We start from the raw sequence: 27,915 nt of genomic DNA on the forward strand, positions 1-27,915 counted from the left end.
AAGAAGAAGAAAGAAAGAAAGAAAGATTGATTTTACCTAGCTTTGTGATACCATCGCTTACCAAATGAGATTTGGCTACACAATGACATCTAAAGTTGGCAAAATCAATGTAGGGTGACAGCAATGCTTCTCATCCCTGCTCTAATATTTTGTTTAATGAATAGATAGAAAAGTGGCCGCTGCCATCAGTAAAAATTACAAGTGTTTAGGCAACCCTTTAAGAAAAATGACTGAAAATAGAAGCCCTTGTTCACAGGCAGTAAAATCCAGAAGTGGTTGGTTCATTTCAGCTCAGCCCTTCATAAAAGCCATGTATGAGCTACACAATGGCAGTAACCGGTACAACCCAACAAATGATCACTTAAAAACATGTGACCAACAGTGTTCTTAGAGTTTAAAAAAAGCTAAGGAGGGAGCAAGATGTGCTCTGAGCAACCCATCGCAGCAGAAACTCTAACACTGAATCCATTTAAAAACACAATAATGACTTCTGTGAACAGCAGGTGGTCACTAATTTTACAGATAGCCAAAGTTAGAAAAAAATGTACACAACATGCATATACTGTACATGAAGACACACCTTATTATTGTGTTTTTGTTGAAAATGTTTTTTGCTGATTTTACAACAATCTTTTAATATATGAAAAGAGAGACATAGATGTAAAATCAGCAAAAAGATAATTACAATAAAACAAGTCTTCAAGTATAGCTCACACCAACTGTGATGTAAAACAAAACTCTTAAATGAACCAAGGAAAAACCACAGAAAGGATACATGGGAGATTAATTAAAAAAAAAACTGCTAACAAATTGAGCTTATGGAAGCTTCTTTGCCACCTTTCTTGGCCCACTTTAGCATCTTATGCCCCTGAAAAGCTGCTTCACAATGTCTGGTCTTGACGAACAGTGCAGGATGTTGTACATAGATGTGTTCAACCCTTCTACCTCCCATCATGTGGCATCCAATGCAGTTCCTAAGCATCCCCCAACTCTAATATACTCTACTAGAGGCACAGATGGCTAAAAGTAGAAAAGGGAAAATGAAAAAAAAATCTCATGTGCAAACTTGCTATATCTACAGTTCTTTAAAAACTAAGTCACCACCATCCACTGCAAAGGGGTAAAAACAGGATAATTTCTTTTACTCTCACAACTTCTCCATAGGGTAAATTAGGCTGAGAGGCAATTACTGACCTCAAGTTTGCTGCACAGGTGAGAGAGGATCAGCTTCCAGGTTTTGCTAACTCAAATCCACAACTTGACTACACTACATTAAGTATATTAAAGACAGATACAGTATGTTATTTTTGCCTTTGCCGACTATATGCACCATGAGATAAGGACTAACTGACAGACTAAATTCAAGACACGCTGACACAATCAGTACTAAAATAAGCCAATCACACAATGAACACAGTGTCAGATCCATCTAAAGTGAGCTCTGACTTGCGAAAGCTCCAAGCTGAAATAAATGCTGTTAGTCTTTTAAGGTGTCAATAAACTTTTATTTCATTTTACTACACTATATTAACACGGTTACCTCTCTGTTAAATTCATGACCAGAAGACACAGTGATCTTTGACACAATCAGTTTTTCATCTTCCTTTGGTGCAGAAGGGACTGATTTAATCACACAACCCACAAGATCAATATAAGTAGACATTTTATTGCATTTGGGCCATAGGTCCAAACTCAGAAGCCATTACCAGGTACACAAAGCTAATCAAGAACCTGGTACTGCACCAAAGCCAAATATCGGTTCACAAAGTAACTATAAGAAGACCAGACAAGCAAAAACTAGACCAAGGCAGACAGATATATAAGAGGAAGTGAACACAGGAAATGAACAACTGTGTATACCAAACAGCTGTCACCAAGGAAAACGTCTTTCAAAAGTTTTTAGAAACCTGTCCACTACAAGTGAACTGTACCAGATTACTTGATGCCAAACAAATAATTTTTGTGAATTTGGGAATTTTCCTGCTCTGGCTGTCAGAATTAAAATCGCTTTCTAGTCACCCACTGTGTAATGGTAAGCAGCCCCATGTCCACCAAGAAGCATGATGTATGTAGAGTTCTGCAATAAACACAAGCAGTGTTTGCTGAATGCAGGAAGACAGAGCTATTCATGTATGATGTTCCCCAAAGTTGATTAGTATTCTTCAGATGAGGAAGTTTCAAATGCAAGCCAGGCTAGGGTGCTCACCAACTAGAACTTGACACATCCAAATATGCCTGCACACTCAAAAAAAGTTACGTGCTCCTGCTTTAACTTAAGTATTGATTTTGCCACAATTTACAGAGACTTAACACGTTTTATCAGAGCAGGGTCACGATGAGCAGTGTGCAGTGGGGATGGACACAAACCAGAAAAATGGTGGTTTGTGTTGGTCTGCGGTTCATTTGATTTCCCGAACCAGTTTGCTTCAGAAGGTGATAGGACAGCCCACTCGTGAGTCAGATGCCAAATTCACAGGAAGTCTTCATCAAACTCTCCTCCACACCCCCCCCCCCCCTCCAAAGCACGGCGAAGACTGGATTTGGGATGCCCAAGTTATAGCCCTCCAAAACAGATGCCCCCAGGTTTGGTCCCTGAAACAACAGCAAGGAACATCTTCCCAGTTGGGAGACATGTTTAAAAAACTGTCCCACTGTATGGGGAAAAAATTCCCCTAAATCAGCCATGCAGCAAACAACAACTGAACTAACTCTTCTCTCTTCTTGCTGCAAAGAGAAAGCAGCTGAGTCAGGGTGTGGTTTTATACTAGTATATAATTGGAACCCATAGAGCAGAATGGGACTTCCAGAGCTGCCAATCAAGTTATGGACAATTACTTTGGGTGCTTCTAGGGCTCTCCACAAGACCACTCCAAGTACTGGCTAGGAATTGATTGAATCGGTGCCCAGCTGTCTGACAAACCACAAAAACAAAACAAAAACCCCACCAACATGAAAAAAACACAGTTCATTTTTTGGTTCGCAAATGATGTGACCAAATGAACCTATCCGGTTCATCCTTGAATCACAGTTTGTTTCTCGGTTCAAGGCCATCCCTCTTGCGCAGTATCAGTACGGGAAACATAAGCAGAATTGGTTTCAATTGTATAGCAGTACTGACAATTTATTCATTAGGTTGGCTGAAAGGATATAGTACAGCAGTATCTCAAGACATAAAAACCACCGAAAGATTCAGATACTGTACTGGAGATATGAAAGGCTGGGGAACCCTCTCCCCCCCCCCCATTGGAAATAGTAGAGAAATACTGAAAAAACTTTTTTTTTCTTTTTGAATGAGTAAAATACTTTTAAGACAAGGTGGGAATGAATGCAGCAGACATATATAGCTCTTAAATCCAAGAGGCATTTCTGCACCTAGAAGGATATGTAATCGTCATAAGGGAAGCATGCCAAGCTTTCATGGCTTTTCAACTGTTGCATGAGTCTGCTGTTCAGACCTGACTCGCAGTGACTTTTTCATCTTCCCCACAAAGCAATGTGACACATATCTCCACAGCTTGGGTAAGAAGTAGCTTATTGCTCTGCCTTGCAGGAGGGAGAAAAAAAGGTGAGGAGGTGGGCAGAAACCGTATAAAAACCTCAGAGGAAAACTGAAAGTTTAATTGAGAAAACTGATTTAATTGAGGAAAAAAAACCTGAGAACTTGGCTCTAACCAGGTGGCAAAAATTAAGGTACATATACTAAAACGACACAGGGTGCATCGGCTTGCAGTTTTCTTACGTATTAGATATATTTGCTATTGTGCTTGTGTAAAACTAAGGCACTTATAACTATTTTATAACTCCATAAATGTCAAATATAGTAATTTGATATACTAAGTTATATCTAATAAATTTTATGTTATTAAAGCAATAAAACTAAATTTGAAAGGACAGTAAGAACTGCATGTATTTCAATTTTCCACAACATTTCTAGTTTTTGTTCTGGAAAAAACATTTTTTCCCATGACTTCAAAATTTTCAGCAACTTTACTTCCCTATTTGCTGCACCATTTAGCTGCATCTATGCTTCTGTTGCAGTAATATGCCATATGCAACACAGGGGGAAAAACCTGCTAATTATTATAGCATCATAGCGCTATACTACTATAGCAGTTACTTGTTTTAAAATACGGTGCAGTGGAAGATGACTGTTGCGAAGGGTGTTTACATAAAAATGGCACATTATGGGTGGGGCCTTTGCAGGGCAAGAATTTATGCATCTTTCCATCCTGACAGGGTGGTAATACTCTTGTAAAAAGTTTGGGGGAAAGTTTTGGAAAAAAGTGCACTGAAGATGTGGAAAGGACAATTAGAGCACAACATTGTGTGGACACTCAACAACAACAAAAAGCACTCCAGTTTGAAAGCCAAAGAGGAGGATGCATGTGGAGGGAACCTAAGATGTGCGGAATGCTCCTGTACATCCCTGCACCATGTCCCCAGCACTGCTCTTTTCCTATTTTCAAGGTGGTTTTCACCTCAAGAGAGTGTTCCAAAACATGCAGTCTGAAGTGGTACAGTCCATTTTACTACCTCAGCTGTCAACTCTGATTTCCCGCTCATTTTTCTGCACATACAAATCAGGCAGCAGACCCTTTCCTCAGCTTAGCTCTCATTCTGCACATGTCATTATACTGGGAAATTAACGCAATTCTACCACTTAACCATTTGGCTAAACTGGAAACCTGAAAGTTCATACTACTCTTATCTCATGCATCTTAAGAAACATAGCATTCATTTGACCTTTAAAAAAAAGTAAGTAACTGTAAAAGTTATAATTGCTGAGCTGCAAATACCAGCATCCTTTTAATTTTATAACTCTGAGAAAACCAGCATGATGTTCTAAAACACTTAGTATAGTACAGGGGTGGCCAAACTGTGGCTCAGGAGTCACATCTGGCTTTTTCACACACATTGTGTGGGTCTTGAAGCCCCCATCACCACATTGGCCAACCATTTATCTCTTTAAATCACTGCCAAGCCAGCTGATGACTTGGAGAAGACATTTAAAGTTGCTTTTTTTCAACTTCTCTCTCCCCCATCTATTTGTCTTCTTTCCTTCCCACTTTTCTCCTTCCCTCCCTCACTCCATTGTGACTCTCAAACATCTGACGTTCATGCCTTGCGGCTCTCAGACATCGGATGTTATTTTATGTGGCTCTTCCATTAAGCAAGTTTGGCCACCCCTGGTATACTACCATAAGGAATTAAGTTTTTAACAAGCAGAATCAACACCCCACAGAATAGTTTTGAAGATTAAAACTCACAAGACAGCCAATCAACTCAAGCCAGTCTTCACCAGCAGCAGTAACCCAGAGAAACGATATGCTTTCTGCTTTGTAATGACACACATTTCCTAACATTTAATATGCCTAGGAAAAGGCAGAAAGGGAAAAATCGCCAGTATTCAAGCAAGTTTTAATGCAATTTATTCCACTACTGCAGTTTAACACACACACACCCCAAACATAAAACACATAACTGACTGCCCTGTAGAATTCTAATATGAACTCACCATATTTAGATCTAGGCCTCCAAGGTTACTCATATATAGTTTTACATACAGAACTGAAAGGACCAATGATATTTACCCCACTGATATTCACAGAATGCCACTGCATACTTAATGCTGAGATGATGCAAATATGCTGACACAAAATGCAACCTTGTATGCAACCACGTATCTGACAAATGAAAGCAATAGAAAATGACAGAAATGTACTTCGTATCAAAGCAGATCCTGAGCATATTTGCCTATAAACTTCTACAATGAATAAAGTTCATGAGCACTCCATATTCAACTTCCCATAATTTCAAAATTTATTCTTACTTTACTCTCTTCATGTATCTGCACAATAAACTACTGATACGTTTCAACAATGCAAACTAGCATAACTTTATGTTCCTACTGCCAGAGTGGGATGAACCAACTGCATATACCATGAGTCATCAAGACACTTCTGCCCTTGGAGCTGCGTGGGAAAAATACAGTCGTATCAGAGAGATGGTGGTTAGGTCATTATGTATAGCCTTAGACTGTACTAGCATTTTCTTCACACTGTCACATACTAAACGTACAACTATATGTTTAAAACGCACATGACTTAACACCTAAAATGAAATTCTAGTTACTGCTGAAATACATGAACACCAATCTGGGGGGGGGGGGGGGGATTTAAGTGAACAAGATAAAATAGAGAAAACCAGTCTACAATAAAATTAAGTTAAACCTCTTAGTTCATATTCTCTAAAAAGACAGATGAAGAAATGCAAAAACCACAGTGCTGTAAGTACAGAAGAAGATATTGGATTTATATCCCACCCTATACTCTGAATCTCAGAGTGGTCACAATCTCCTCTATCCCCCCCGCCACACACACACACAGCAGACACCCTGTGAGATAGTTGGGGCTGAGAGACCTTAGCAGCTGCCCTTTCAAGGACAACTCCTGTAAAAGCTATGGCTGACACAAGGCCATTCCAGCAGGTGCAAGTGGAGGAGTGAATCAAACCCAGTTCTCCCAGATAAGAGTCCGCACACTTAACCACTACACCAAACTTCTCTCTTTTGACAGGAAGCCTCCCATACTTCCCAAAAAGACACCTTCAAAATTTCAGAAAAGTTTATAAGCACTGAAGTTATACTCCATAGCATTCAATAAACCTGGAATTACAACCTCAGTACACGTATGCAGAAAATAAAAAATCCTATAAGCAACTGAGTTTTAACCACGTTATTTTTACATTCACTTGTATCGACTTCCACAAATGGTATGGAACTAAGCAGGGGTCAAGCTGCACTCCCACTTCAAAAATATGCTATCACTGCCATGCTTATTTTTCCCTTTTGCTTTCCAACACCCAAATATAAATTATATAAGAACCTAAAGATCATCCCCAATCCCCAGGCATCAAACAAAAATCAGACTACCATTCTGGGACACAGAAAGGCAATGCATTTTCAATGCCTTTGTTCCCCCAGTCCCCATAAGGACTTAAGAGGCATCATTTCAGATACTTACCCTCTCTCTCTCTCTCTTTTTTTAAAGGGGGGGCTAATGGTTATGAATTTTCCAAGTACTTTGTTTGGTTAGGAGGAGTGTGTGAAGCATCATGCACTGCCTATGTAACCTGGGTTTTAAGATCCTGGTAACAAATTATTCCCTCCCTGAAGTCAACCCCCAGACTATGAATGAGCAAGGATTATACACATTTGATCCCTTAAACCATACTTCCCTATGTCTTTTACATCTGACTAGAGCTGGAAAAAAATCCAGGAACGTGGTCATCAATATATCTAGAAATCTGTCCCTGGCAACGATGCTTGACTTTTAAGAGGATTATCGTCTATACATTTGGAATATTTTCTGTTCAACATTACGATGATAACCTATCCATCTAAGAGCTCTGGAGCACACAGCGGTGAATTGTGATAATACCGCTCGTGGATACAAAGAGACACTACCCATCTATCTGGAAAGTGTTACTGTATTGATTTGTTTGGGGTGGCTCTATGGAAAAGGCAAATATGACAGCCATGAACACACTTCATAAACCAAAAAGTAAGCCCTGACCTGGATAGCCCAGGCGAGCCCGATTCTTGTCAGATCTCAGAAGCTAAGCGAGGTTGACCCTGGCAAATACTTGGAACATCAAGACCAGGGTGAAGAGGCAAGCCACTGCTCTGAACATCCTCCATGCCCCAGTAGGGGTCACCAGAAGTTGCCGCGACTTCCAGGCAGGCACACACGACACATACCGAGAATTAATGGAAGTACAAGTAACAGCATGACCAGAAGATCATAGAGGCCTAGTGACGCCAACTGAAAACCATGTAAATATGGGTAACTATTACAATATGTTGCAAGTTATATGTTGTTTTAATTGTTCTAACTCTCTGAAATTTATTCAGTGTTATAGAGTCTGCTGTAATCTGTTTTAGCCCGCTTGCAGGGAGGGCAGAATATAAACTGAAATAATAAAATAAGCATAGTGTTACTGAAAGCACAGGACAGCCCAAACCAACGGAAAACTTGAATAAGAATCTATAAACACAGAATCCACTACCTAAAATAACAAATGTCTGTCCATCACAGAAGGTGAAGCTCCATCCCATTCCGAACTGTATTGGAATGGACAAAAGTACATCACATCACTTAAACCTATGTATTGCCTAGTCACATGGATGGATCCCTCTCACATCATCTTTAGCCATGGTTAACTTATGTTTTTGTTATAGGATGATAAATTATAAACACCAATTTTAACAGTCAAGGTAACAGCCACCTTGGGGGCCCTGAACTGAGTAGAAAGGTGGCACAGAAATATTTTGAAATGAAATAAAGCAATTTCGGATTTTAATTCTAAAGACAGATTTATTTCAACTTTTCCCTATTCACCAGTTCTAATCAAGGAATATGCACAACACATCTCATGAACTAGCCATTTGCCAGAATAAATGAGGTTTGTAAACCGCATACTGTAAATTAAGGTTTTAAGAAAAGAATTTCCATAATTGTAAAGCAGCGTTAGAGCAGGCCTCAACAAGTTTTATGAAGCCGTATTCTTAGGACAGGCTTGTAGCTAGAAAATTTTAAGGGGGGGGGCAGAGGATAAAATTTTATGTATGGGGGGCCCCCAAAATGACATCACAAGGTGAGCAGGGCGGACCAGAGAAAGTGTGAGCTGCCATTCATAATCTCCCGGGGGCACACTTACACTTCCAGCTTCCTTCCTGCACTTGTTCACAGCAGTGGTGGCAGTGAGCAAAGGGGGCAGATTGGAGGTTCTTCCATGGAGGAGCCATACAAATGGAAGGGGGGGCGCTCAATGGAGTGGCCTGCTCCCCCGGGCCCCACTGTAGCTACAGGCCTGCTCTAGGGCCTATTTTTTTTTCAAAAAAAAATAAATATTTAATAAATTACATATTTAATTTAAAAATTAATATTTTAATCACAATACTTTTAACAATTAAGGATCCATTTGCCCATCAATCTCCAAATTTAACATATTTATTTCCTTCACAATGCCCCCCAATTAAACCCAAACAAACGGTAACCATACAAACTAAGCTTGTTATTCTTGTTTGGTCCTTGAATCTACTAAACATCTTCATTATGTTGTAAGCTAATTTACTGCTCACCCTCTACCTACATGCATGGACTTGTAATTTCTATTTCATTTAACTGGGGGAGGGGCATTGTGAAGGAAATAAATATGTCAAATTTGGAGACTGATGGGCAAATGGATCCTTAATCATTTAAAGTATTGTGATTAAAATATTAATTTTTAAATTAAAGATGTAATTTATTAAATTAAATATCGGTATCTGAAGAAGCATGCATGCACATGAAAACTTATACCTTGAATAAAACTTCATTGGTTAATGTGCCACAGGATTAAACTAGGGGAGTGGGGTTTAAATTAATTTTACTGAAGCAACATGCTAGCAAATGTAGGTTCAGAAAAAGGACAAAGATGCAGATTCTGATGCAAATGGCACTTTCTGTGTATGAAAGGTTGCTTCCACACTGATCCATTATATGGATACCACCCCCAATGAGATCCTTAAACATACTCAAGGCTTTTCCAGATCTACAGCTTTGGTAGAAACTATATGAGTTATTCTAGCTTTCGCAAGCAACCTATCAAGCTATTTAATTGTTTATTTATTTTATGATTTATATCCCGCCCTTCCCAACAAGTGGCTATAGGACCTTCCTGAAGAAAAGTGGTCTCAAAATTCCGTTCATGCACACAGGTCTCACTGTGTGGCACTAGGATCTCTGCCTGTATACTAAAGTAGCAAATTCAGGTGCATGCTAGAAAGGATGCAATAACTTTTAATTTAAAATGCTACAATAGTAACTATGATAACCAGAATCTAAATGCAACACCATTTCCATTCTGACTTTGGCACATGACTTGTTTCAAAGCCAGTATTCAGAAAAACAACTGAGCAATTTTCACTTATAACAAAAACACATGCAACTAACAGTAGTATATAACTGTACCGCTGAGAGATCAACTCTGTATTTGGGCACAATTCTGCTTCAAACAATTGTATTTTAAAAGTTCAACATGATAAACATAATAATATTCCCTGACAATAACTCCGGATGCCTCTCTGAGTCAACCTGCAGCAGCATGCATTGGCTGCATCTAGATTAGATTACTGCAACATGCTGTACACGGGGTTCACCAAGCGTTCAGAAACTTCAACTGGGCAGAATGCTGCAGCCAGGATATTGACTGGAATGGATCACAGAGACCATACCATACCACTAGAGCAGAAGCGGCCAAACTGTGGCTCTCGAAGACCCCACTGTCCTGTTGGCCAGCTTGGGGAAGGCATTTGTCTCTTTAAATCAGTTCTATAAGCCAAGCCAGCCATTGGCTTGGAGAATGCATTTAAAGTTGCCTTCTTTCCACCTCTCTCTTCCCCCATCTATTTATCTTCCCTCCCTTCCTCATCTGATGTTCATATCTTGCGGCTCTCAAACATCTGAGGTTCGTGTCTTATGGCTCTCAAACATCTGACATTTATTCTATGTGGCTCTTACGTTAAGCAAGTTTGGCCACCCGTGCACTAGAGCCTTGGCCCATCTACACTGATTCCCAATTTGTTTCCAAACACAATTCAAGGTGCTGAACCAGAATATTCCAGTTAAGGACGTTTCTAAACCAAACCATGAACCAAGCAAAAATACTCAAACCGAACCAACCGATTCAGGCCACCTTTCTCCCAGCCATGAGCCATTTAACCCATGTGTGTCAAACAAGCGGCCCAGGGGCCAAATGAGGCCCCCGTAGGGCTCCTATCAGGCCCCTGAGCAACTCACTGTCATTTGCTTTCTTCCCCTTCTCTCTTGCTTCCTTCTCCATCACAGCTTGTCTTACCAGGTTTGGTCAATAGCACAGCGGCTACAGAGCAAAGCCTCTATTTTCTCTATTAGCTGAAGCTCCTCCCTTGGGGAGGAAGGGAGGAGAGGCAGAGCTTGCTTTGCCAGGCTCTCTCAATTGCACAACTTTATTTTAAGGGTTTTTTTTTTAAAAAAATCTGTGTTTGTGTCTTTTATAAAGTTTATATCTCTGCTACCTAATCTTAAATAGGTACCACATGTCCTGGACCAACATGGCCCAGCCAGGTCTCATTAATGTCAGATCTGGTACTCAAAACAAATGATTCTGACACCCTTGATTTAACCCATCTGTTTTGTTTCTCCCCGCTTCAAAACATGGGGAGTGAAACAGAGCAGTTTAATGGCTAGAAGCCATTTAGACCTAAGAGTTGACGGGTTTAAAAGGCTGTGAGACATTAAACGCATTCATTTTGCTTCCCCCACTTTGAACTGGGAGGGCAGGGGAACGAAAAGGATTGCTGATCTGGCTTGTATCCATTTTAACAAAGGGACTGGTATGCCCATCAGCTATTAAGCTGAAATAGATGCAAGCCATCTCAGTGATCCCTCTCGCTCTGTCACCACGTTCCACCATTTGCTGCATGAACCTCTCGATAACCACATGGAGGGATATGGGACGGTTGTTGATAGGATGGACACAAAATTCAGTTCATGAACCATGACCCAGCGATTTTTGTGCTGAACTTAGGGTCGTGGGGAAGTTTGGGTTCATATCTAACGCAGATGTTGGCCTTTAAAGCCCTATTTCTTTTTGGGATCAACCCAAAGGACTACCTACTCGCTTATGAACCTATCCAGGCACTGCAATCATGTTCTGAGGCACTACTTTGGATGCCAGCGTCTTCTGAGATTTGGTGGGTAGCAAACCAGGAGAGGACCTTCTCATTAGTGCTTTCATAACTCTGGAACTTTCTCCCCAGTAGACTTGCCAGTCCCCATCTGTTGTCACCTTCTGCAAGCAGTTGAAACCTTTTAAAATTCTGTTTGACATTTCCTCAGTGATTCTTCCTTCCAGTCAAGACACTATGCTTCTATATGTGCATTCTAGTTCTACCTTTATTTGTCTAAATGACGTGCTTTTGTTGGTTTTAATGATTTTTAATATACAATGTATGTTTTTAATTTTTAGCCACTTTCACAGCCCTTATGTAGACAGATAGGCAGGGCCCAAATTTTGTGGAATGTAAAATATTACACTTTCAGCAGAATGTAAAACAAGAGAGTACCTTAGAGAGTAATGAAATTTATTCCAGCATAAACGTTCAAGAGTCAGAGCTCACAACATCTATGCAGCTAAAAAACAGCGACGAAAGTCGTTTCTTCAAGGTGCCACTGGACTCCACTTACACTGATTCTCTTGAAATGGTTTCATCCCATATACTTGGTTAACACTTTTCAGCCATCTACCTCATTATTTGTAAAGCAATGGATATATTAAGGAAAACCTGTCCAATCCTACAACTTAATACTGGACAGAACAAGGCAGTTCAATTTCTCTCAGCAAGAATAGGGGATGGGACGGTGGCTCAGTGGTAGAGCATCTGCTTGGGAAGCAGAAGGTCCCAGGTTCAATCCCCGGCATCTCCAACTAAAAAGGCTCCAGGCAAAGAGGTGTGAAAAACCTCAGCTTGAGACCCTGGAGAGCCGCTGCCAGTCTGAGAAGACGATATTGACTTTGATGGACCAAGGGTCTGATTCAGTATAAGGCAGCTTCATATGTAGGAGGGACGGTGTCTCAGTGGTAGAGCTTCTGCTTGGGAAGCAGAAGGTCCCAGGTTCAATCCCTGGCATCTCCAAAAAAGGGTCCAGGCAAATAGGTGTGAAAAACCTCAGCTTGAGACCCTGGAGAGCCGCTGCCAGTCTGAATAATAATAATAATAATTTTTTATTTATATCCCGCCCTCCCCGCCTAGGCAGGCTCAGGGCGGCTAACAACAGGTTCAATAAAATTATACAATATACACTAAGTTTAAAATAGCATTTAAATTATACAATAATTTAAAACAACAATATCTAAAACCATTCCACTTGTCTAACCATTCCATAATTTAACAGCAGCGGTGATGTTCTTGTTCTTGGCGCTATTCTGTTCATTTACATAGTGGCAGAGGTCACTAAATAGAATCAATTTGGTGGATTGAACAGCCATCTTTTTGTCAGCCGTCTACGAAGGCCTGCCTAAAAAGAATGGCCTTAGAAGACAATACTGACTTTGATGGACCAAGGGTCTGATTCAGTAGAAGGCAGCTTCATATGTTCATATGTTCAATTAGACCCAATCAACAAAGAAGCAAATTCCAGTCATACCATATTCAGTGCAGGGTTGTACACAGGACTTTTTTCAAAGGGAGGCCTCATTAAATTTAAATTATTTTTTTAAAAAAAATGTTTTAATGCCTTTTAAATGTTGGCAAGGGCTGGTTAGCTGCAGCAGGAGCCCGGGCAGCACCCATGGGCTCAGCACCCTCTGCCTGGGCTGCATGCCAGCCAATGGCCTCCTTCTGCTGCCCCCACCACCATGGGACAACAACTCCCAGGAATCTTTATGGAAGATTCATCAGCCAAGCAGCAGCCGAGTCTTTCCCCATGCCTACAGAGCGCAGAGGCGGCCAGGGGCAACCTCAGCTCAGAGGAGCCAGCGGCAGCACCCACCTTCTCCATGCAGTGACAGCCCGTCTTCCAACCGGAATCCCTGCCAGGCCGTTTTGTTGAATCCCTGCTGCTGCTGCTCTTCCTCAGGAGCCTGGCACAGCTGTCCTGACTGTGAGAGCTGCCCTTGGTTGAAGTGGGGGTATCACAAATGTGATGGGGGCATTGCCCCAATGCCCCACTTCTGGCTATGGTCCTGAATCCATGCATAATCTCCAAGAGACTATACAGCAACATAATTTAGCCACATAGAAGCATTCTGACTGTTTGAATTCAATGCAATGCAATTTGTAGACACTGACCCATACATACTTCTGAGCTTTGTTCAGCGCGGCGGCTAGGCTGTTGTTGGGACTCCCAAGATGGGAGCACATACAGCCGGGGCTGCGCGAACTGCACTGGCTGCCAGTGGGATACCGAGTTCGTTACAAGGTGCTGGTTATCACCTTTAAAGCCCTATATGGCCGAGGACCTGCCTACCTGAAGGACCGTCTCTCCCCATATGAGCCCCAAAGAGCATTGCGGTCGGCTGGAAAAAACCAGCTGACCGTCCCTGGGCCAAGGGAGACCAGATTGAAGGCCACCCGAGATAGGGCCTTCTCTATTGCTGCTCCACTGCAGTGGAATCAACTCCCGGTAGAGGTGCGGGCCCTGCGGAGTTTGGAACAGTTCCGCAGGGCCTGTAAGACCCACCTCTATAAACTAGCCTTCAACCAATGATAAACTAGGAAATGCCTCTAAAAAATTGCTCTTGGTTACTGAATTTTATGGAATTATTGAAGATCGAATGTTTTAGCACCATTGTAATTTGTAAATTTTAACTTGTAATTTGTCTTAACTTGGATTTTATTTGCAATTTATGTAATCTGATGTATAATGTATTTTATGTTGTAAGCCGCCCTGAGCCTGCTTTGGCGGGGAGGGCGGGATAGAAATTAAAAGTTATTATTATTATTATATTATTATTTTTAGAATTTTCGAATCACACTGAAGGTATTTCAATAGCAACAGCATTTAAGATCTCGAAGCAGCGCTGCACTGGGCATACAACTGAACCACGAAAACAAAACGTGGGCTAACTTGGCTGATATGCTAGTTGTTCCTCAAAAAGCATGATCTGACCAGAGCAATCTTGCCATCTTCTCGACAACTAGCTTTGTATCATTGCCACTAATAACGGCTGCATCTATGATTTGTCAATTCAGCCATCGTATTAAATCACAGCACAAATAAGAGTTTGCAAACCAACTCCAAACGTGGGTTTGGATTCTGCCTTGTCAACCAACCACAAGCTGCGGTTTTGTCAACTGAGACATCCTGCCAAAATACAATTTAACTCCTTTAACTGAGCTTGTTATCGTGTCCAAATTGCGCTATTATCTATAAAAGTGTAGCTGGCATTTCATAAGCATTTATCATTAAAGTTAAAGCCAAATACAATATGATACTTGAGCAAAAACTCTTAATAATATTATTTCATTTGTACCTCTCCTATTTCCCCAACAGGGACTCAAAAGTGGCTTATATTATTCTCCTCACCATCTTATCACTGAGTCAGTCAACCATCAAGCTTCCATGGCAGAGTACAGATTTCAACTCAAGATCTGCAGAGCCTAGTTTAACACTCTACCCACTACACTATGCTGGCTCATTTGTATTCAAAGTATTTTTAATGTTCTTCCATATTCATCATTTACAGCATAATTTTCTCATTTGTGCTATCAAAATGTCAATGAATTATTTCTGAGGCAAAGCACAACTTCCCCTATTGCGGCATCCACTAAATGAAAAGTTCCCTAAGCACCGCCCACCGACTAGGTGAAAACTACCCACCCCAACCCAAGCAAATTAATTTCACTGGCACCAACTGTGTGTTATGCAAGGTATTTTAACTGGATAGCTAAAAAATATTGTTTCCTGAAAAAAACCTCCTTTTAGCTCCTTCCATTAATTTTGGGTTTTAAAAAAAAGATATTTATAAACTGGGAACTATGATGTGCACAATATTCAAGGAAGAAAATGCCTACACTCAAAAGCAATCATGCAAAGGCATACTGATTCAATATAATCAGTTAAAATGGCACATACAGACCTTCATTTCAATATATGACAAACCGGTTTAAAAACAAGATTAACAGAGCTTTAGAAACGAAGATGCTTATCTTACTCACACAAAGTATCAAAGCACAGGTCTGAATAGCATCTCTGAGAAATTATTTATCTGAAAAGGGTGAAAATCCAACAGCAAATTTGTTGTCTAACTAATGCCATTTTATTCCTATAATGTCATTAAAACTGGGAGGGGGGAGGAGAGTAGCGTTTGATGCTTCATATAACCTTATATTGATTCTGTAAGATATTTTAGTCACCATGCCACCTTGAAATATATATGGTTTAGGCCCTTCAGACAGCAGATATTACTCACTACTAAGGCATGAAGTTTCTAATAAACACTGAACTTCCTAACTGTTTAGAAAAGAATTTAATCAGGCTAGCCACACAAAATACCTTAAATAAGTTTGTTCTCCATTCATACACAGAGGACATATCTTGGAAAATACTGCCAGATGCTACTCTTCTAAATATATGTTAGAGAAGTTCAAAATTTCCTGCTATCTAAACTAATAAAGTCCTCCTATCCATACTTCTCCAAATATTATTTAGCATCAGCAAAATTCAAAAACCAACCCCGTGCGGGTTTTGTCAAGACACTATGCAACACTGAATGTATGACTTTAAAGCACTAGTAAAATATTCTTGAGAGAATCCATGAATCAAGACTTTACACCAAGTTTAAGAAAATTGTGTATTATATCTATGCTGAAAACATAGGTTAAATACTATAAAGTCTCAACCTCCTCCCCACCTAGTAACCCCTGCCAAAAAAAAAATCCAGATAATCCACTTCTCAATTATACCTCACATTAGAAATTCTAGAAAATTATTCTTCCCCAAGGAGCAAAAGAGCCAAGAAACTCTTTTACACGGCAGTGTGTTCTTACCAAGTACCTAATGACGCATGTATTGTTAGCTACAGAAAGAGGCTTCATCCAAGTCCTTTCCCCAGTTCTCAGAAGCCCAAATCTTTCCAATATAATATTGATTCTAAAACCTGATAGAGAAATAGCAAGGAAATATATCACACTTCCCACCGGATTATGATCAAGGTTTCAGTACTGACATCCGCCATTTTCTAAGGAGAGGAGGAAGACATGTTGGAACAAAAACACAAAAGAGAGCAGCCATTTCCACTGGTACATCTCAATTCTCGCTCTCAGTAGCCGGCAACTCAGATTCAAAGACTGCAGCGTCAACAAGAATTTGAGTGCAGATGGGGAGGGGAGGGGGGAACAACCAGCTGGAGGACAAGGATCCTTCAAGATCATTTTGTAGATACAGCTTGTTGTAACTCTTAAGACTTTCAGGATAACAGACATCATACTTCTTTTACTACACACACACAAACAAAACATATCAACACTCTGGAAAGCAGGTAAGTATTCTGCCTCCTGTGATCTATAATTCTTACCGTATGTGAGGGATGCCAACTCCCCCTTGCAGAATCTTGTACAGTTTGCTTTCATATAGCAGCTGGGGATGCCTGGCCTTCTGTGACTCCAACTTCACAGCCACTTCCTGCAGTGGAGAGGGGACACGGGTGAGAGATCAGCTTGACCAAGAGGACCCCATCTCTGCTACAGGAAATATTAAGGGCAAGACTTCTACAAGAGAAAATCATCTGAAATGTCAGACTCCATCAACTCCAGTGATTATTTGCACGTAAATCTCTACCGGAGAGAAAGAACCCTACTAATGCGAACTGATCGTTCTGACAAAGAATGTTTAAAAGCTTTCTTGTTCCTACAAAACATGAAAAAGATTAGAAGAAACCAGGCCCTTCTCTACGCCGACATACTAGGCGCTTCCATAAGGAATCCCCCTCCCCAAACCATGAGGACTACACGCTTCTCTCTTCTGACACTAGGTAATCTGGAGTCTTATTTACAACAAATTTGTGCATACAACTTTGTTCAGCTACGGCGTTATTTAACTTCCCAAAACACAATCTTGTTTAAAATTTAAAAAAGCAGCCACTTTTTCCACCAAAGCTTTAACGTACTACTGCAGCCTCATCACTGCAAAGTCGAGAGAGATTTTTTTAAAAAATATATATATATATATCCTGAACACTAACAGAGGAGCACATCTCACAAAAGTTTTCACTATTATCTATCTTCAGGGAATTGAACTATATATATAAAAAAAATCACAACCCATCTTAAATCACTTGGGTGGAGGGAGACCAGTCCTAAAACCAACAGATATCAGCTTGACCAAGAGGACCCCATCTCTGCTGCAGGAAACATTAAGGGCAAGACTTCTACAAGAGAAAATCATCTGAAATGTCAAGACTCCCATCAACCTGCCACCCAGTGATTATTTGCACGTAAACCTCTTGGCAGGCAGAGACAAAAACAAGTGACCAAAACAAGGGCAAAGGGATCCCTTCCTCAAAACCAGAAACCCTTGGGACAACACGACTGAAAGCTGTGCCTTTGAAAGAAGACCTCCTTCTCGGAAACTTGATGGGTTTTTTTTTTAGCAGCCGTAAAGAGAGACAACAAACGACATCGATCTCTCTCCCCATCTCCACCGACAGAGAAAGCCGGAAGGGAATGGGGGCGAAGGCCAGCTCTCACCTCCCCGTTGGTGATATTGATGGCCAAGTAGATGTCCCCGAAGGAGCCCGAGCCGATCTTCCGCACGAGCTTGTATTTGCCCCCGACGATGAACTCGGCCTTGGAGCCACTGCTGCTCGCCATGGTGGTGAGGGATAGTCACGCTCGGGCCGAGTTCCCCCCTCCGGGAGCTGCTGCCGCACCACGGCCGAGGGGAGGGAAGAGGGGGGAAGGGAGGGAGGGGGGAGGCAGGCAGGCTCCGTCCCCCGCAGCTCTGCTCACACCGGGCCTTTCTCCACAGCGGGCGCCCGAGGCGTTTCCCCCAACGGCCAGCGCGCCTTTTAGCCTTGTGGAAAAGAGGCTAGGCCTCTGCGTGCGGGCCAGAAAGGAGCAGTCCGAGCGGGTCCAGCCGCCGCGAGCTGGCGCTTCACTCGGCTGCCGCCATCTTGTCTCTCTCGCTCTCTTTTAGAGATCCAGGACACAAAATGCCTCCAGCCCGCGACCGACGCTTCTTCACCGCGCACAGGATTCTGGGAAACGAGAGGGAGGGGAGGAAGGAGAGCGCCTTTCTGCGCATGCGTTTCCCGGAGAGAGGAAAAGAGGACAAGCAGGAAGTGTGCGTGATCTTGACGCCCTGACAGGGCGAGGTCGGTTCGAGGCATGCGCGTGCGCAAAAGCGGAGGGAGGATTTTTGGGGGTGGGGGGTGGGAGGATGAGGCGTTTGTTCTGAGCATGTTTCGTTCGGTAGCCTCGCCCTTCGACGCGGAGAGTTCGTGGAAATTACGCAGTTTGTTCATCGTTGTGCAAACGCCAAAAATGACCTTTGACTTATCGGGGGGGTTGTGGGGGTGGAGAGATACGCATGCGCGTTAAATGGCCAGGGAGCAAAACGCACAGACCAATTTCGCACTCGATCTTTAATCCTGGTTTAGCGCTGTTCCCAAGCGGACATTCTACACTAAAATCAGAGAATCATATAGAGTCATAGAGTTGATTTCTCTTTCTAGTGCAGAATGTCAGTTTGGGAACAGAGTTAAACTGGGATTAAAGATCTAGTGTGAAGTTGGTCACACACACACAAAATCCTGGTTTAGCACTGTCCGCAAGGTGACATTATACACTAAAATCAGAGAATCCTTGAGTCATAGAGTTGATTTCTCTGATTCTAGTGCAGAATGCCAGTTTGGGAACAGAGTTAAACCAGGATTAAAGGTCTAGTGTGAAATTGGTCACACACACACACAAAAAAAACCCTGGTTTAGCACTGTCCGCAAGGTGACATTATACACTAAAATCAGAGAATCCTTGAGTCATAGAGTTGATTTCTCTGATTCTAGGGCAGAATGTCAGTTTGGGAACAGAGTTAAACTGGGATTAAAGATCTAGTGTGAAATTGGTCACACACACACAAAATCCTGGTTTAGCACTGTCCACAAGGTGACATTATACACTAAAATCAGAGAATCATATAGAGTTATAGAGTTGATTTCTCTGATTCTAGGGCAGAATGTCAGTTTGGGAACAGAGTTAAACTGGGATTAAAGATCTAGTGTGAAATTGGTCACACACACACAAAATCCTGGTTTAGCACTGTTCCCAAACTGACATTCTACACTAAAATCAGAGAATCATATAGAGTCATAGAGTTGATTTCTCTGATTCTAGTGCAGAATGTCAGTTTGGGAACAGAGTTAAACCGGGATTAAAGGTCTAGTGTGAAATTGGTCACACACACACAAAAAGCCAAATAAAGTGACAGTTGGGCTGTGTGGGAGAGCTCGCTGTTTTCATTTTTTTTTTTAATTGAAGCATTTCCATGAAAAGTGCCAGGGTTTTTTTTTTTACCCCTTTAGCACAGGCTGCTCTTGAAGCTTGAAATCACACTTAAAGTTGTAAAGAGCAAGAAAACTTGAAATGTGATTGTAATCCAATAGTAACGCAGGTGAAGGGGCTGTGGATCAATGGAAGAGCCTTTGCTTGGCATACAAAAGGTCTCAGGTTCAATCCCTGTCATCTCCAGTTAAGAATCAGGTACCTCAGTCTGCAGGTCTGAGTAGATAATGCTGACCTTGATGGGCCAGTGGTCTAATTTAGGATAAGGCAGTTTCATGTGGCATCAGAAAAGGCAGGATACAATTTTTATAAAATAATAATTATGCGGCACACTTCAAGGAAACTTGCACTGTTAGATCCTAAATTACATACCTGCTCTATGTACACAGCATTATGAATTCATTGGTAGACCTTTCATTTTAAGGTGAGTTAAACCAAAACGTGTAGAGCCCTGTAGCGCAGAGTGGTAAAGCTGCAGTACTGCAGTCAAACCCTGCTCACAACCTGAGTTCGATCCCAGCGAAAGCTGGGTTCAGGTAGCCGGCTCGAGGTTGACTCAGGCTTCCATCCTTCCGAGGTCAGTATAATTAGTACCCAGCTTGCTGGGGGGAAAGTGTAAATGACTGGGGAAGGCAATGGCAAACCACCCCGTAAAAAGTCTGTGAAAACGTCGCGATGTAACGTCACCCCAGAGTCAGAAATGACTGGTGTTTGCACAGGGGACTACCTTTACCTTTTTAAAACCAACATGTATTTTCCCACTTGTGACTTAAAACTGACTTTTTGCTGAATGGTGGCAATGTAAAACTTGTCTTGGCTAGAGTGTAAAGTTTGTTTGTCTGTCTTGCATTAACAACTAACAGTTAAAAGCTGGAAGTGTTTTATCATGTCATGTCATGCATGAAAATGGATTTAGATTTGTTCATTTATTTTTTTCAGCTTGTATCCTGATCCTTTTCATGCCAAGCACGGCTCAGGGTGGCTTCCAACAATTAGATGTACAATAAAACCAATGTATTACAATTTGAAATCCAATATTACAAGTTAAAAACCTAACCATCAATCTGCTATATCGAATGGTGCCTCAACAAGCCATCACAGGTGGGTGACTAGGGAAGCTGCTTGCACAGAAAAATTTGCAGCCCAACAGTAGATGGCAAAAACAGCCCCAGAAAAAAAGAGCAAGGAAGGAAGAAAAGAAAGAAAAAGAAGGGTAAAATGAATACAGGAAGGAGCAGAAAAAAAGAATAAGACAAGGTGGAGGAAGGGAAATGAAAAACAAAAGGGGGAGAAGGAGGGAGACCAGCTATCTCTCTGTCACTGTCTTCAACCATATGACTGGTGGAACATCTCAGTTTTAAAGGCCCCGCAGAACTGAACCAAGTCTCACAGGTAGGGTTGCCAATCCCCAGGTGGGGGCAGGGGATCCCCCAGTTTGGAGGCCCTCCCCCCACTTCAGGGTCATCAGAAAGCCGGGGGAGGGGAGGGAAATGTCTTCTGGGAACTCTCTTATTCCCTATGGAGATTTATTCTCATAGAAAATCATGGAGAATTGATCCGCGGGTATCTGGGGCTCATGGGGGGGGGCTGTCTTTTGAGGTAGAGGCACCAAATTTTCAGTATAGCATCTAGTGCCTCTCCCCAAAATATCCCCCAAGTTTCAAAACGATTGGACCAAGGGGTCCAATTCTATGAGCCTCAAAGGAAGGTACCCCTATCCTTCATTATTTCCTATGGAAGGAAGGCATTGAAAAGATGTGCCGTCCCTTTAAATGTGATGGCCAGGACTTTCTTTGGCGTTCAATGATGCTTGTCACAGTCTTGATCTCGGCTCCACCCCCAAAGTCTCCTGGCTCCACCCCCAAAGTCCCCAGATATTTCTTGAATTGGACTTGGCAACCCTACTCACAGGGCCCAAGTCTCACTGGACTAAAAGTTCCACCAAGTTGAGGTCAGAGCTGAAAAGGTCCTCGTTGAGAACAGACAGACAGCTTTGGGGCCAGGGATTACCAATGAAATGTTACTAGATTAGTGTAATGTTCTCTGAGGGGTATATAGGGAGAGGCGGTCCCGTAGATATAGTCCCAGACTGTTCAGGGCTTTAAAGGTAAGTACCAGAACCTTGAACTTGATTTAGGGTTGCCAATCCCCAGGTGGGGGCAGGGGATCCCCCGGTTTGGAGGCCCTTCCCCCGCTTCAGGGTCGTCAGAAAGCAGGGGGAGGGGAGGGAAATGTCTGCTGGGAACTCTGTTATTCCCTATGGAGAGCCAGTTTGGTGTAGTGGTTAAGTGTGCGGACTCTTATCTGGGAGAACCGGGTTTGATTCCCCGCTCCTCCACTTGCACCTGCTGAGATGGCCTTGGGTCAGCCATAGCTCTGGCAGAGGTTGTCCTTGAAAGGGCAGCTGCTGTGAGAGCCCTCTCCAGCCCCACCCACCTCACAGGGTGTCTGTTGTGGGGGAGGAAGGGAAAGGAGATTGTGAGCCGCTCTGAGACTCTTCGGAGTGGAGGGCGGGATATAAATCCAATATCTTCTTCTTCTTCTATGGAGATTTATTCCCATAGAAAATCATGGAGAATTGATACGCAGGTATCTGGGGCTCCGGGGGGGCTGTTTTTTGGGGGAGAAGCACCAAATTTTCTGTATAGCATCTAGTGCCTCTCCCCAAAATACCCACCAAGTTTCAAAAAGATTGGACCAGGGGGTCCAATTCTATGAGCCCCAAAAGAAGGTGCCCCTATCCTTCATTATTTCCTATGGAAGGAAGGCATTGAAAAGGTGTGCCGTCCCTTTAAATGTGATGGCCAGAACTCCCTTTGGAGTTCAATGATGCTTGTCACAGCCTTGATCTTGGCTCCACCCCTAATGTCTCCTGGCTCCACTCCCAAAGTCTCCTGGCTCCACCCCCAAAGTCCCCAGATATTTCTTGAATTGGACTTGGCAACCCTAACTTGATTCAATACTGAATCTGGAGCCAGGACAGCTGGTAGAGCGCAGGTTGTCCCAGTAAGGACTTGTGCTACCACATTCTGGACCAGTTGAAGTTTCCAGAGCAAGTTCAGGGGCAACCTCGCACAGAGTGAGTCACAGTAGTCTAATCTTGAAGTGACTGTTGTGTGGATCACTGTGGCATGGATTCTGGATTTAAACAAGTTTAAAGCGCAATTTGAAAAAAATGATTTTCCTGGGAGCAAGCTCCACTGACTACTTCTGACTTTTTGACTTAAATCAAAATCTTGCCTCCAAGGCTGCAAACAGGCACTGCAGGCCCCCAAAGATTTGCTGCGCTCCACGCTCACATTCAGAAGATACTTGATTAGAACAGATAGGCTTAGGGTTGCCAAGTCCAATTCAAGAAATATCTGGGGACTAATGAAGGATGGGGCACCTTATTTTGGGGTTCGTAGAATTGGACCCCCTGGTCCATTCCTTTTGAAACTTGGGGGGGATTTTGGGAAGAGGCACTAGATGCTATACTGAAAATTTGGCACCTCTACCTCAAAAAACAGCCCCCCCAGAGCCCCGATACCCACGGATCAATTCCCCATCATTCCCTATGGGAATCGTTCCTGGAGGTGCATAATGGCTGTGGGGGTGGGGCTTCCCCCGCCGGCCAGCTGGCTGGGGGAGGGGGAAAGCCTGTAAAACTGGGGGATCCCCTGCTGGGACCTGGGGATTGGGAAGCCTAAGTAGGCTGCAAGTGGCACCATACCTAATTTTCTCTGTGGCCTCCCAGGCTCCTGGAATAGGGCTGCCAGGTCCCATTGTCATGCCAATGTGGCGGGGTGGGGGACATCCCAGGAGTGCGTCGGGCTCCCACCCGATGTGCTGATGTCACCTGAAGTTGATAATGCTTTGGCTTTTTGCAAAAAAAGCTATAGTAAAATTGCTCCCAAACCATAGAGTTTTGCCCCAAAACCAGAGCACAGGGCCGGCACACCCCAGTCGACCAAGTAGGTGGCCGCCTAGGGTGTGCCAGCAACGCACGGGTGAGTGACAGGCACCCCTTCCCTGCACGCCCAGCCGCCCCAGGTGCCCCTTTCCATTGCTGCTGCCACGTTCGCCCTTGCCACTGCCCGCCACTGCCTCGCCACTTACCGGGAGTGCTGCAGATGGGTGGCAGGGGCAGCAAGGAAGGGGCAGAGCAGGGGCAGTGTGGCTGGAAGAAGCTCTTCTTCGCATTCAACAGCTTCCCTTCCCCATGCCTAGGAAACCCACGCTTGCCGGAACTCGGCCGGGTATGCAACAATTGAAGGCAACAATGGAGGGAAACGAAAAGAGAGGCTGCAATACCGGGTGAAATAAAGTGAGCTCAGCCAGCTCTGAATCGAAGAAGAACACTTTATTGCAAGAAGAAACAGTCACAGAGGAACACAGGCAAACTGCAACTATATGCAATCTGGCCATGGGTTAACCACGCCCCCCCAGCAGGTAACAGTTACTCCTAGGGGCTCACTCCAGAATCCTTTATTTGCATCTCTTTGTTACAAGTTGTTACATGCCTAGCATCCTGATTGGCCAGTTCTTCCAGGCTTCAAGATCCTGGCCTGTCAAGCTCAAGCAACGAGAACGCAGTGAGATGCAATACGTAACAATGGGCATGTTTGTTTGGGAGTGCACCTCCCCAACTAAACGTAGCTGGGCTTGCTTTCAAGCAGGAGTGAACTATACGTGGCAAGCAAGGGGGGGGCAAGAATTGGCTCTCAGTTGGCTGAGAAGGGAAAGTATGCCAAGGCAGTGCCCCCTCCCCTGGCAGAGCCATCCTTGAGGTTGTTGCTTAGAGTGGGGGCGACCATCAAGCGTGGTGGAGAAGCTGGCTGGGCTGTTGAGCAAAAGCACTGCCAACCCGCTAGGTGCTTCTTCCTTCTCTCCATTCCTAAGCAGCAGCAGCTGCAAAAGGAGAGGCCCCAAACAAAATACCCCACTGGCCACCAGGTTGCAAGCCTACGGTTCCTGCACTACTCCACCCCACCACTCCTTCCACTGCAGCTGTGGGCCAGCGAAGGCAGTTTGCAAATCACCCCCCATTTGGGGTGGGGGTGAGTACCATTGAATTCAGGAGCAGGAGGACTTCCTGCCCAGTAAATATGTCGGGACTGTTCCTTGTTTATTGCCTAGCTGTTTGATTGGTTTATTCTACCCCTTCAGGATACTTGCAATGCACCCTTTTTGCTCTGGAGTAAATAATTTGAATGTTATTCCCCCGCCCCTCCCTCCCCCACAAACAAGTGGCTTGCAAACAGACTGCGTGATTCATGTCAGTTTGTCTCTTTCTTTTGTGGGAAGGCAGTAGGGAGAGGATGCATATTGCGGAAAGTTGACCTGATGAATTTTGAGTAGTGGGGGCAAAATGAATTTCCTGAAGATTTCAAATACGACATGTTTTCAAGGAAACGTGCATAGGGCTGCGAGAGAGAGAGATCAGTAGGGAGAGATCTGCCTCCTACTTCGCATTGAAAGGAAAACTGAGGTGGCTCCAGAGTTGCACAGAGTTAGTGCAGGCCAGTCCTAGAACAGGATTTGATTGTTAGGCACAGCTCTGTGGCATGTGAAGAAGAAGAAGATGATATTGGATTTCTATCCCGCCCTCCACTCCAAAGAGTCTCAGAGCGGCTCACAATCTCCTTTCCCTTCCTCCCCCACAACAGACGCCCTGTGAGGTAGATGAAGTTATTGGATTTATATCCCGCCCTCCACTCCGAAGAGTCTCAGAGCGGCTCACAATCTCCTTTCCCTTCCTCCCCCACAACAGACACCCTGTGAGGTAGATGAAGATATTGGATTTATATCCCGCCCTCCACTCCGAAGAGTCTCAGAGCGGCTCACAATCTCCTTTACCTTCCTCCCCACAACAGACACCCTGTGAGGTGGGTGGGGCTAGAAAGGGCTCTCCCAGCAGCTGCCCTTTCAAGGACAACCTCTGCCAGAGCTATGGCGGACCCAAGGCCATGCCAGCAGGTGCAAGTGGAGGAGTGGGGAATCAAACCCGGTTCTCCCAGATAAGAGTCTGCACACTTAACCACTACACCAAACTGGTGATAACAGAGTCCCGGTTGTGACAGCCTCTCTTCTTGCTCATGGTCATGAACAAGTAAGACCAATTATCTTAAATATGGTTTCCGTTGTTCCACTCATTCTTCCTCTTCTAGCACTTTCAACCCCTCTCCTTCCTTTTTTCCACCTTACCTACTCTTTCTTCCCTTATTTTATTCCATAATAAAATGAGCGGGTGTAGCCAAATTGAAACAGTTACTACAGTTAATGCTCAAATGCTAAAATATAGGATTGATAGAGGACCTTCAGTCTAAAATTTATATATATATATTTACTTGTCTAATTTCTATTTCTAGAATTAATTTAAATGAAGTCCTTTCACTGAATATCCTAAAATAGTTAAATAATAGTTAAAGAAAACAATTGGAAACAGTTAAGAGTTAAGAAAATAAAACAATTATCGTTAAAATAAAATTAAAATTAATAAATTTATGATAAAATTAGTAAAGGAGAGTCCAGGAATTAAACTCTCTCAGTGATTAATTTCGTATAACATAACTCTAGGTGGGTAGCAATGTTGGTCTGGAGAAAATAGAACAAAGTACATTTGCCAATCCCCAGCCTGGGGGCAGGGGATCCCCTGGTTTGGAGACCCTTCCCCCGCTTCAGGGCCATCAGAAAGTGTGGGGGGGAATGTCTGCTGGGCACTCCATTATTCCCTATGGAGACTGATTCCCATAGGGTACAATGGAGAATTGATCCACAGGTATCTGGGGCTCTGGGGGGGGGGTTGCTTTTTGAGATAGAGGCACCAAATTTTCAGCATAGCATCTGGTGCCTCTCCTCAAAACACCCTCCAAGTTTCAAAAAGATTGAACCAGGGAGTCCAGTTCTAAGAACCCCGAAAGAAGGTGCCCCTATCCTTCATTACTTCCAATAGAGGGAAGGAATTTTAAAGGTATGCAGTCCCTTTAAATGTGATAGCCAGAACAACTCCCTTTGGAGTTCAATTATGCTTGTCACATCCTTGCTCCTGGCTCCACCCCCAAAGTCTCCTGACTCCACCTGCAAAGTCCCCAGATATTTCTTGAATTGGACCTGGCAACCTTAGAACAAAGTTTGAATCCAGTGGCACCTTTAAGACCAATGACGTTTAAAGTCCAGGAACCGCTGTGATAGGATAAGGCATGATCTACAATGCGATGGCGGTTTTCTTTTGTTTCAATGGAAGTGTCAAATGCATTCATGTAAATCCATTTAAAAATCATCTAGAACCAAGCCATCAAGCAACGAAGGCAGTTTATTATTAGGAAGGGTCATCTCAAGAATACCCTTCTAGGACCTCACAATCTTCTCTAACAAGTTCCTACAGTATTCAGTAGGAAAATTTAAATTAAGAAAAATAAATTAAAAATGTAAGAAGCTTTGAGTTTTGTGTTCTTCATTTTTCCTACATTTATGCTGGTTTTTATTTAATCGAGGGGGGCACAAGTAGGTCGCCTTACCTAGGGCCCAAAAAGCCTGGCTACGGCCCTGCCCAAGCATCACCCCCCAATGCGCCTACATCACTTCCAGGTGACATCAGCACACTGAGCACCACCTTGCTGTTTGGGGGCGGGGAAATCTCCTCCCACTGGTCAGCTGGCCCATGGCGGCCAGGAGCCTGTGAAAGCAGGTAGGGTTGCCAAGTCCAATTTAAGAAATATCTGGGGACTTTGGGGGTGGAGCCAGGAGACTTTGGGGGTGGAGCCAGGAGACTTTGGGGTGGAGCCAGGAGACATTGGGGTGGAGCCAAGATCAAGGCTGTGACAAGCATAATTGAACTCCAAAGGGAGTTC

General features: G+C 43.3%; 1 protein-coding gene across 1 annotated transcript; it reads right to left on the reverse strand.

Annotated features, from left to right (window-relative positions):
- Positions 1-17,077: 17,077 nt before the first annotated feature.
- Positions 17,078-18,732, reverse strand: CSNK1A1 (casein kinase 1 alpha 1). The gene is made up of 2 exons (XM_060238339.1): positions 18,272-18,732; positions 17,078-17,207 (listed from the first exon to the last, which is right to left on the reverse strand). Exons 1-2 carry the CDS (start codon positions 18,392-18,394, stop codon positions 17,097-17,099), a joined length of 234 nt encoding a protein of 77 aa, XP_060094322.1. The 5' UTR covers positions 18,395-18,732; the 3' UTR covers positions 17,078-17,096.
- Between the last annotated feature and the right edge of the window lie 9,183 nt (positions 18,733-27,915).

This window comes from Heteronotia binoei, chromosome 5 (genome assembly GCF_032191835.1).
Source record: "Heteronotia binoei isolate CCM8104 ecotype False Entrance Well chromosome 5, APGP_CSIRO_Hbin_v1, whole genome shotgun sequence".
In the NCBI taxonomy this organism is placed as follows: domain Eukaryota; kingdom Metazoa; phylum Chordata; class Lepidosauria; order Squamata; family Gekkonidae; genus Heteronotia; species Heteronotia binoei.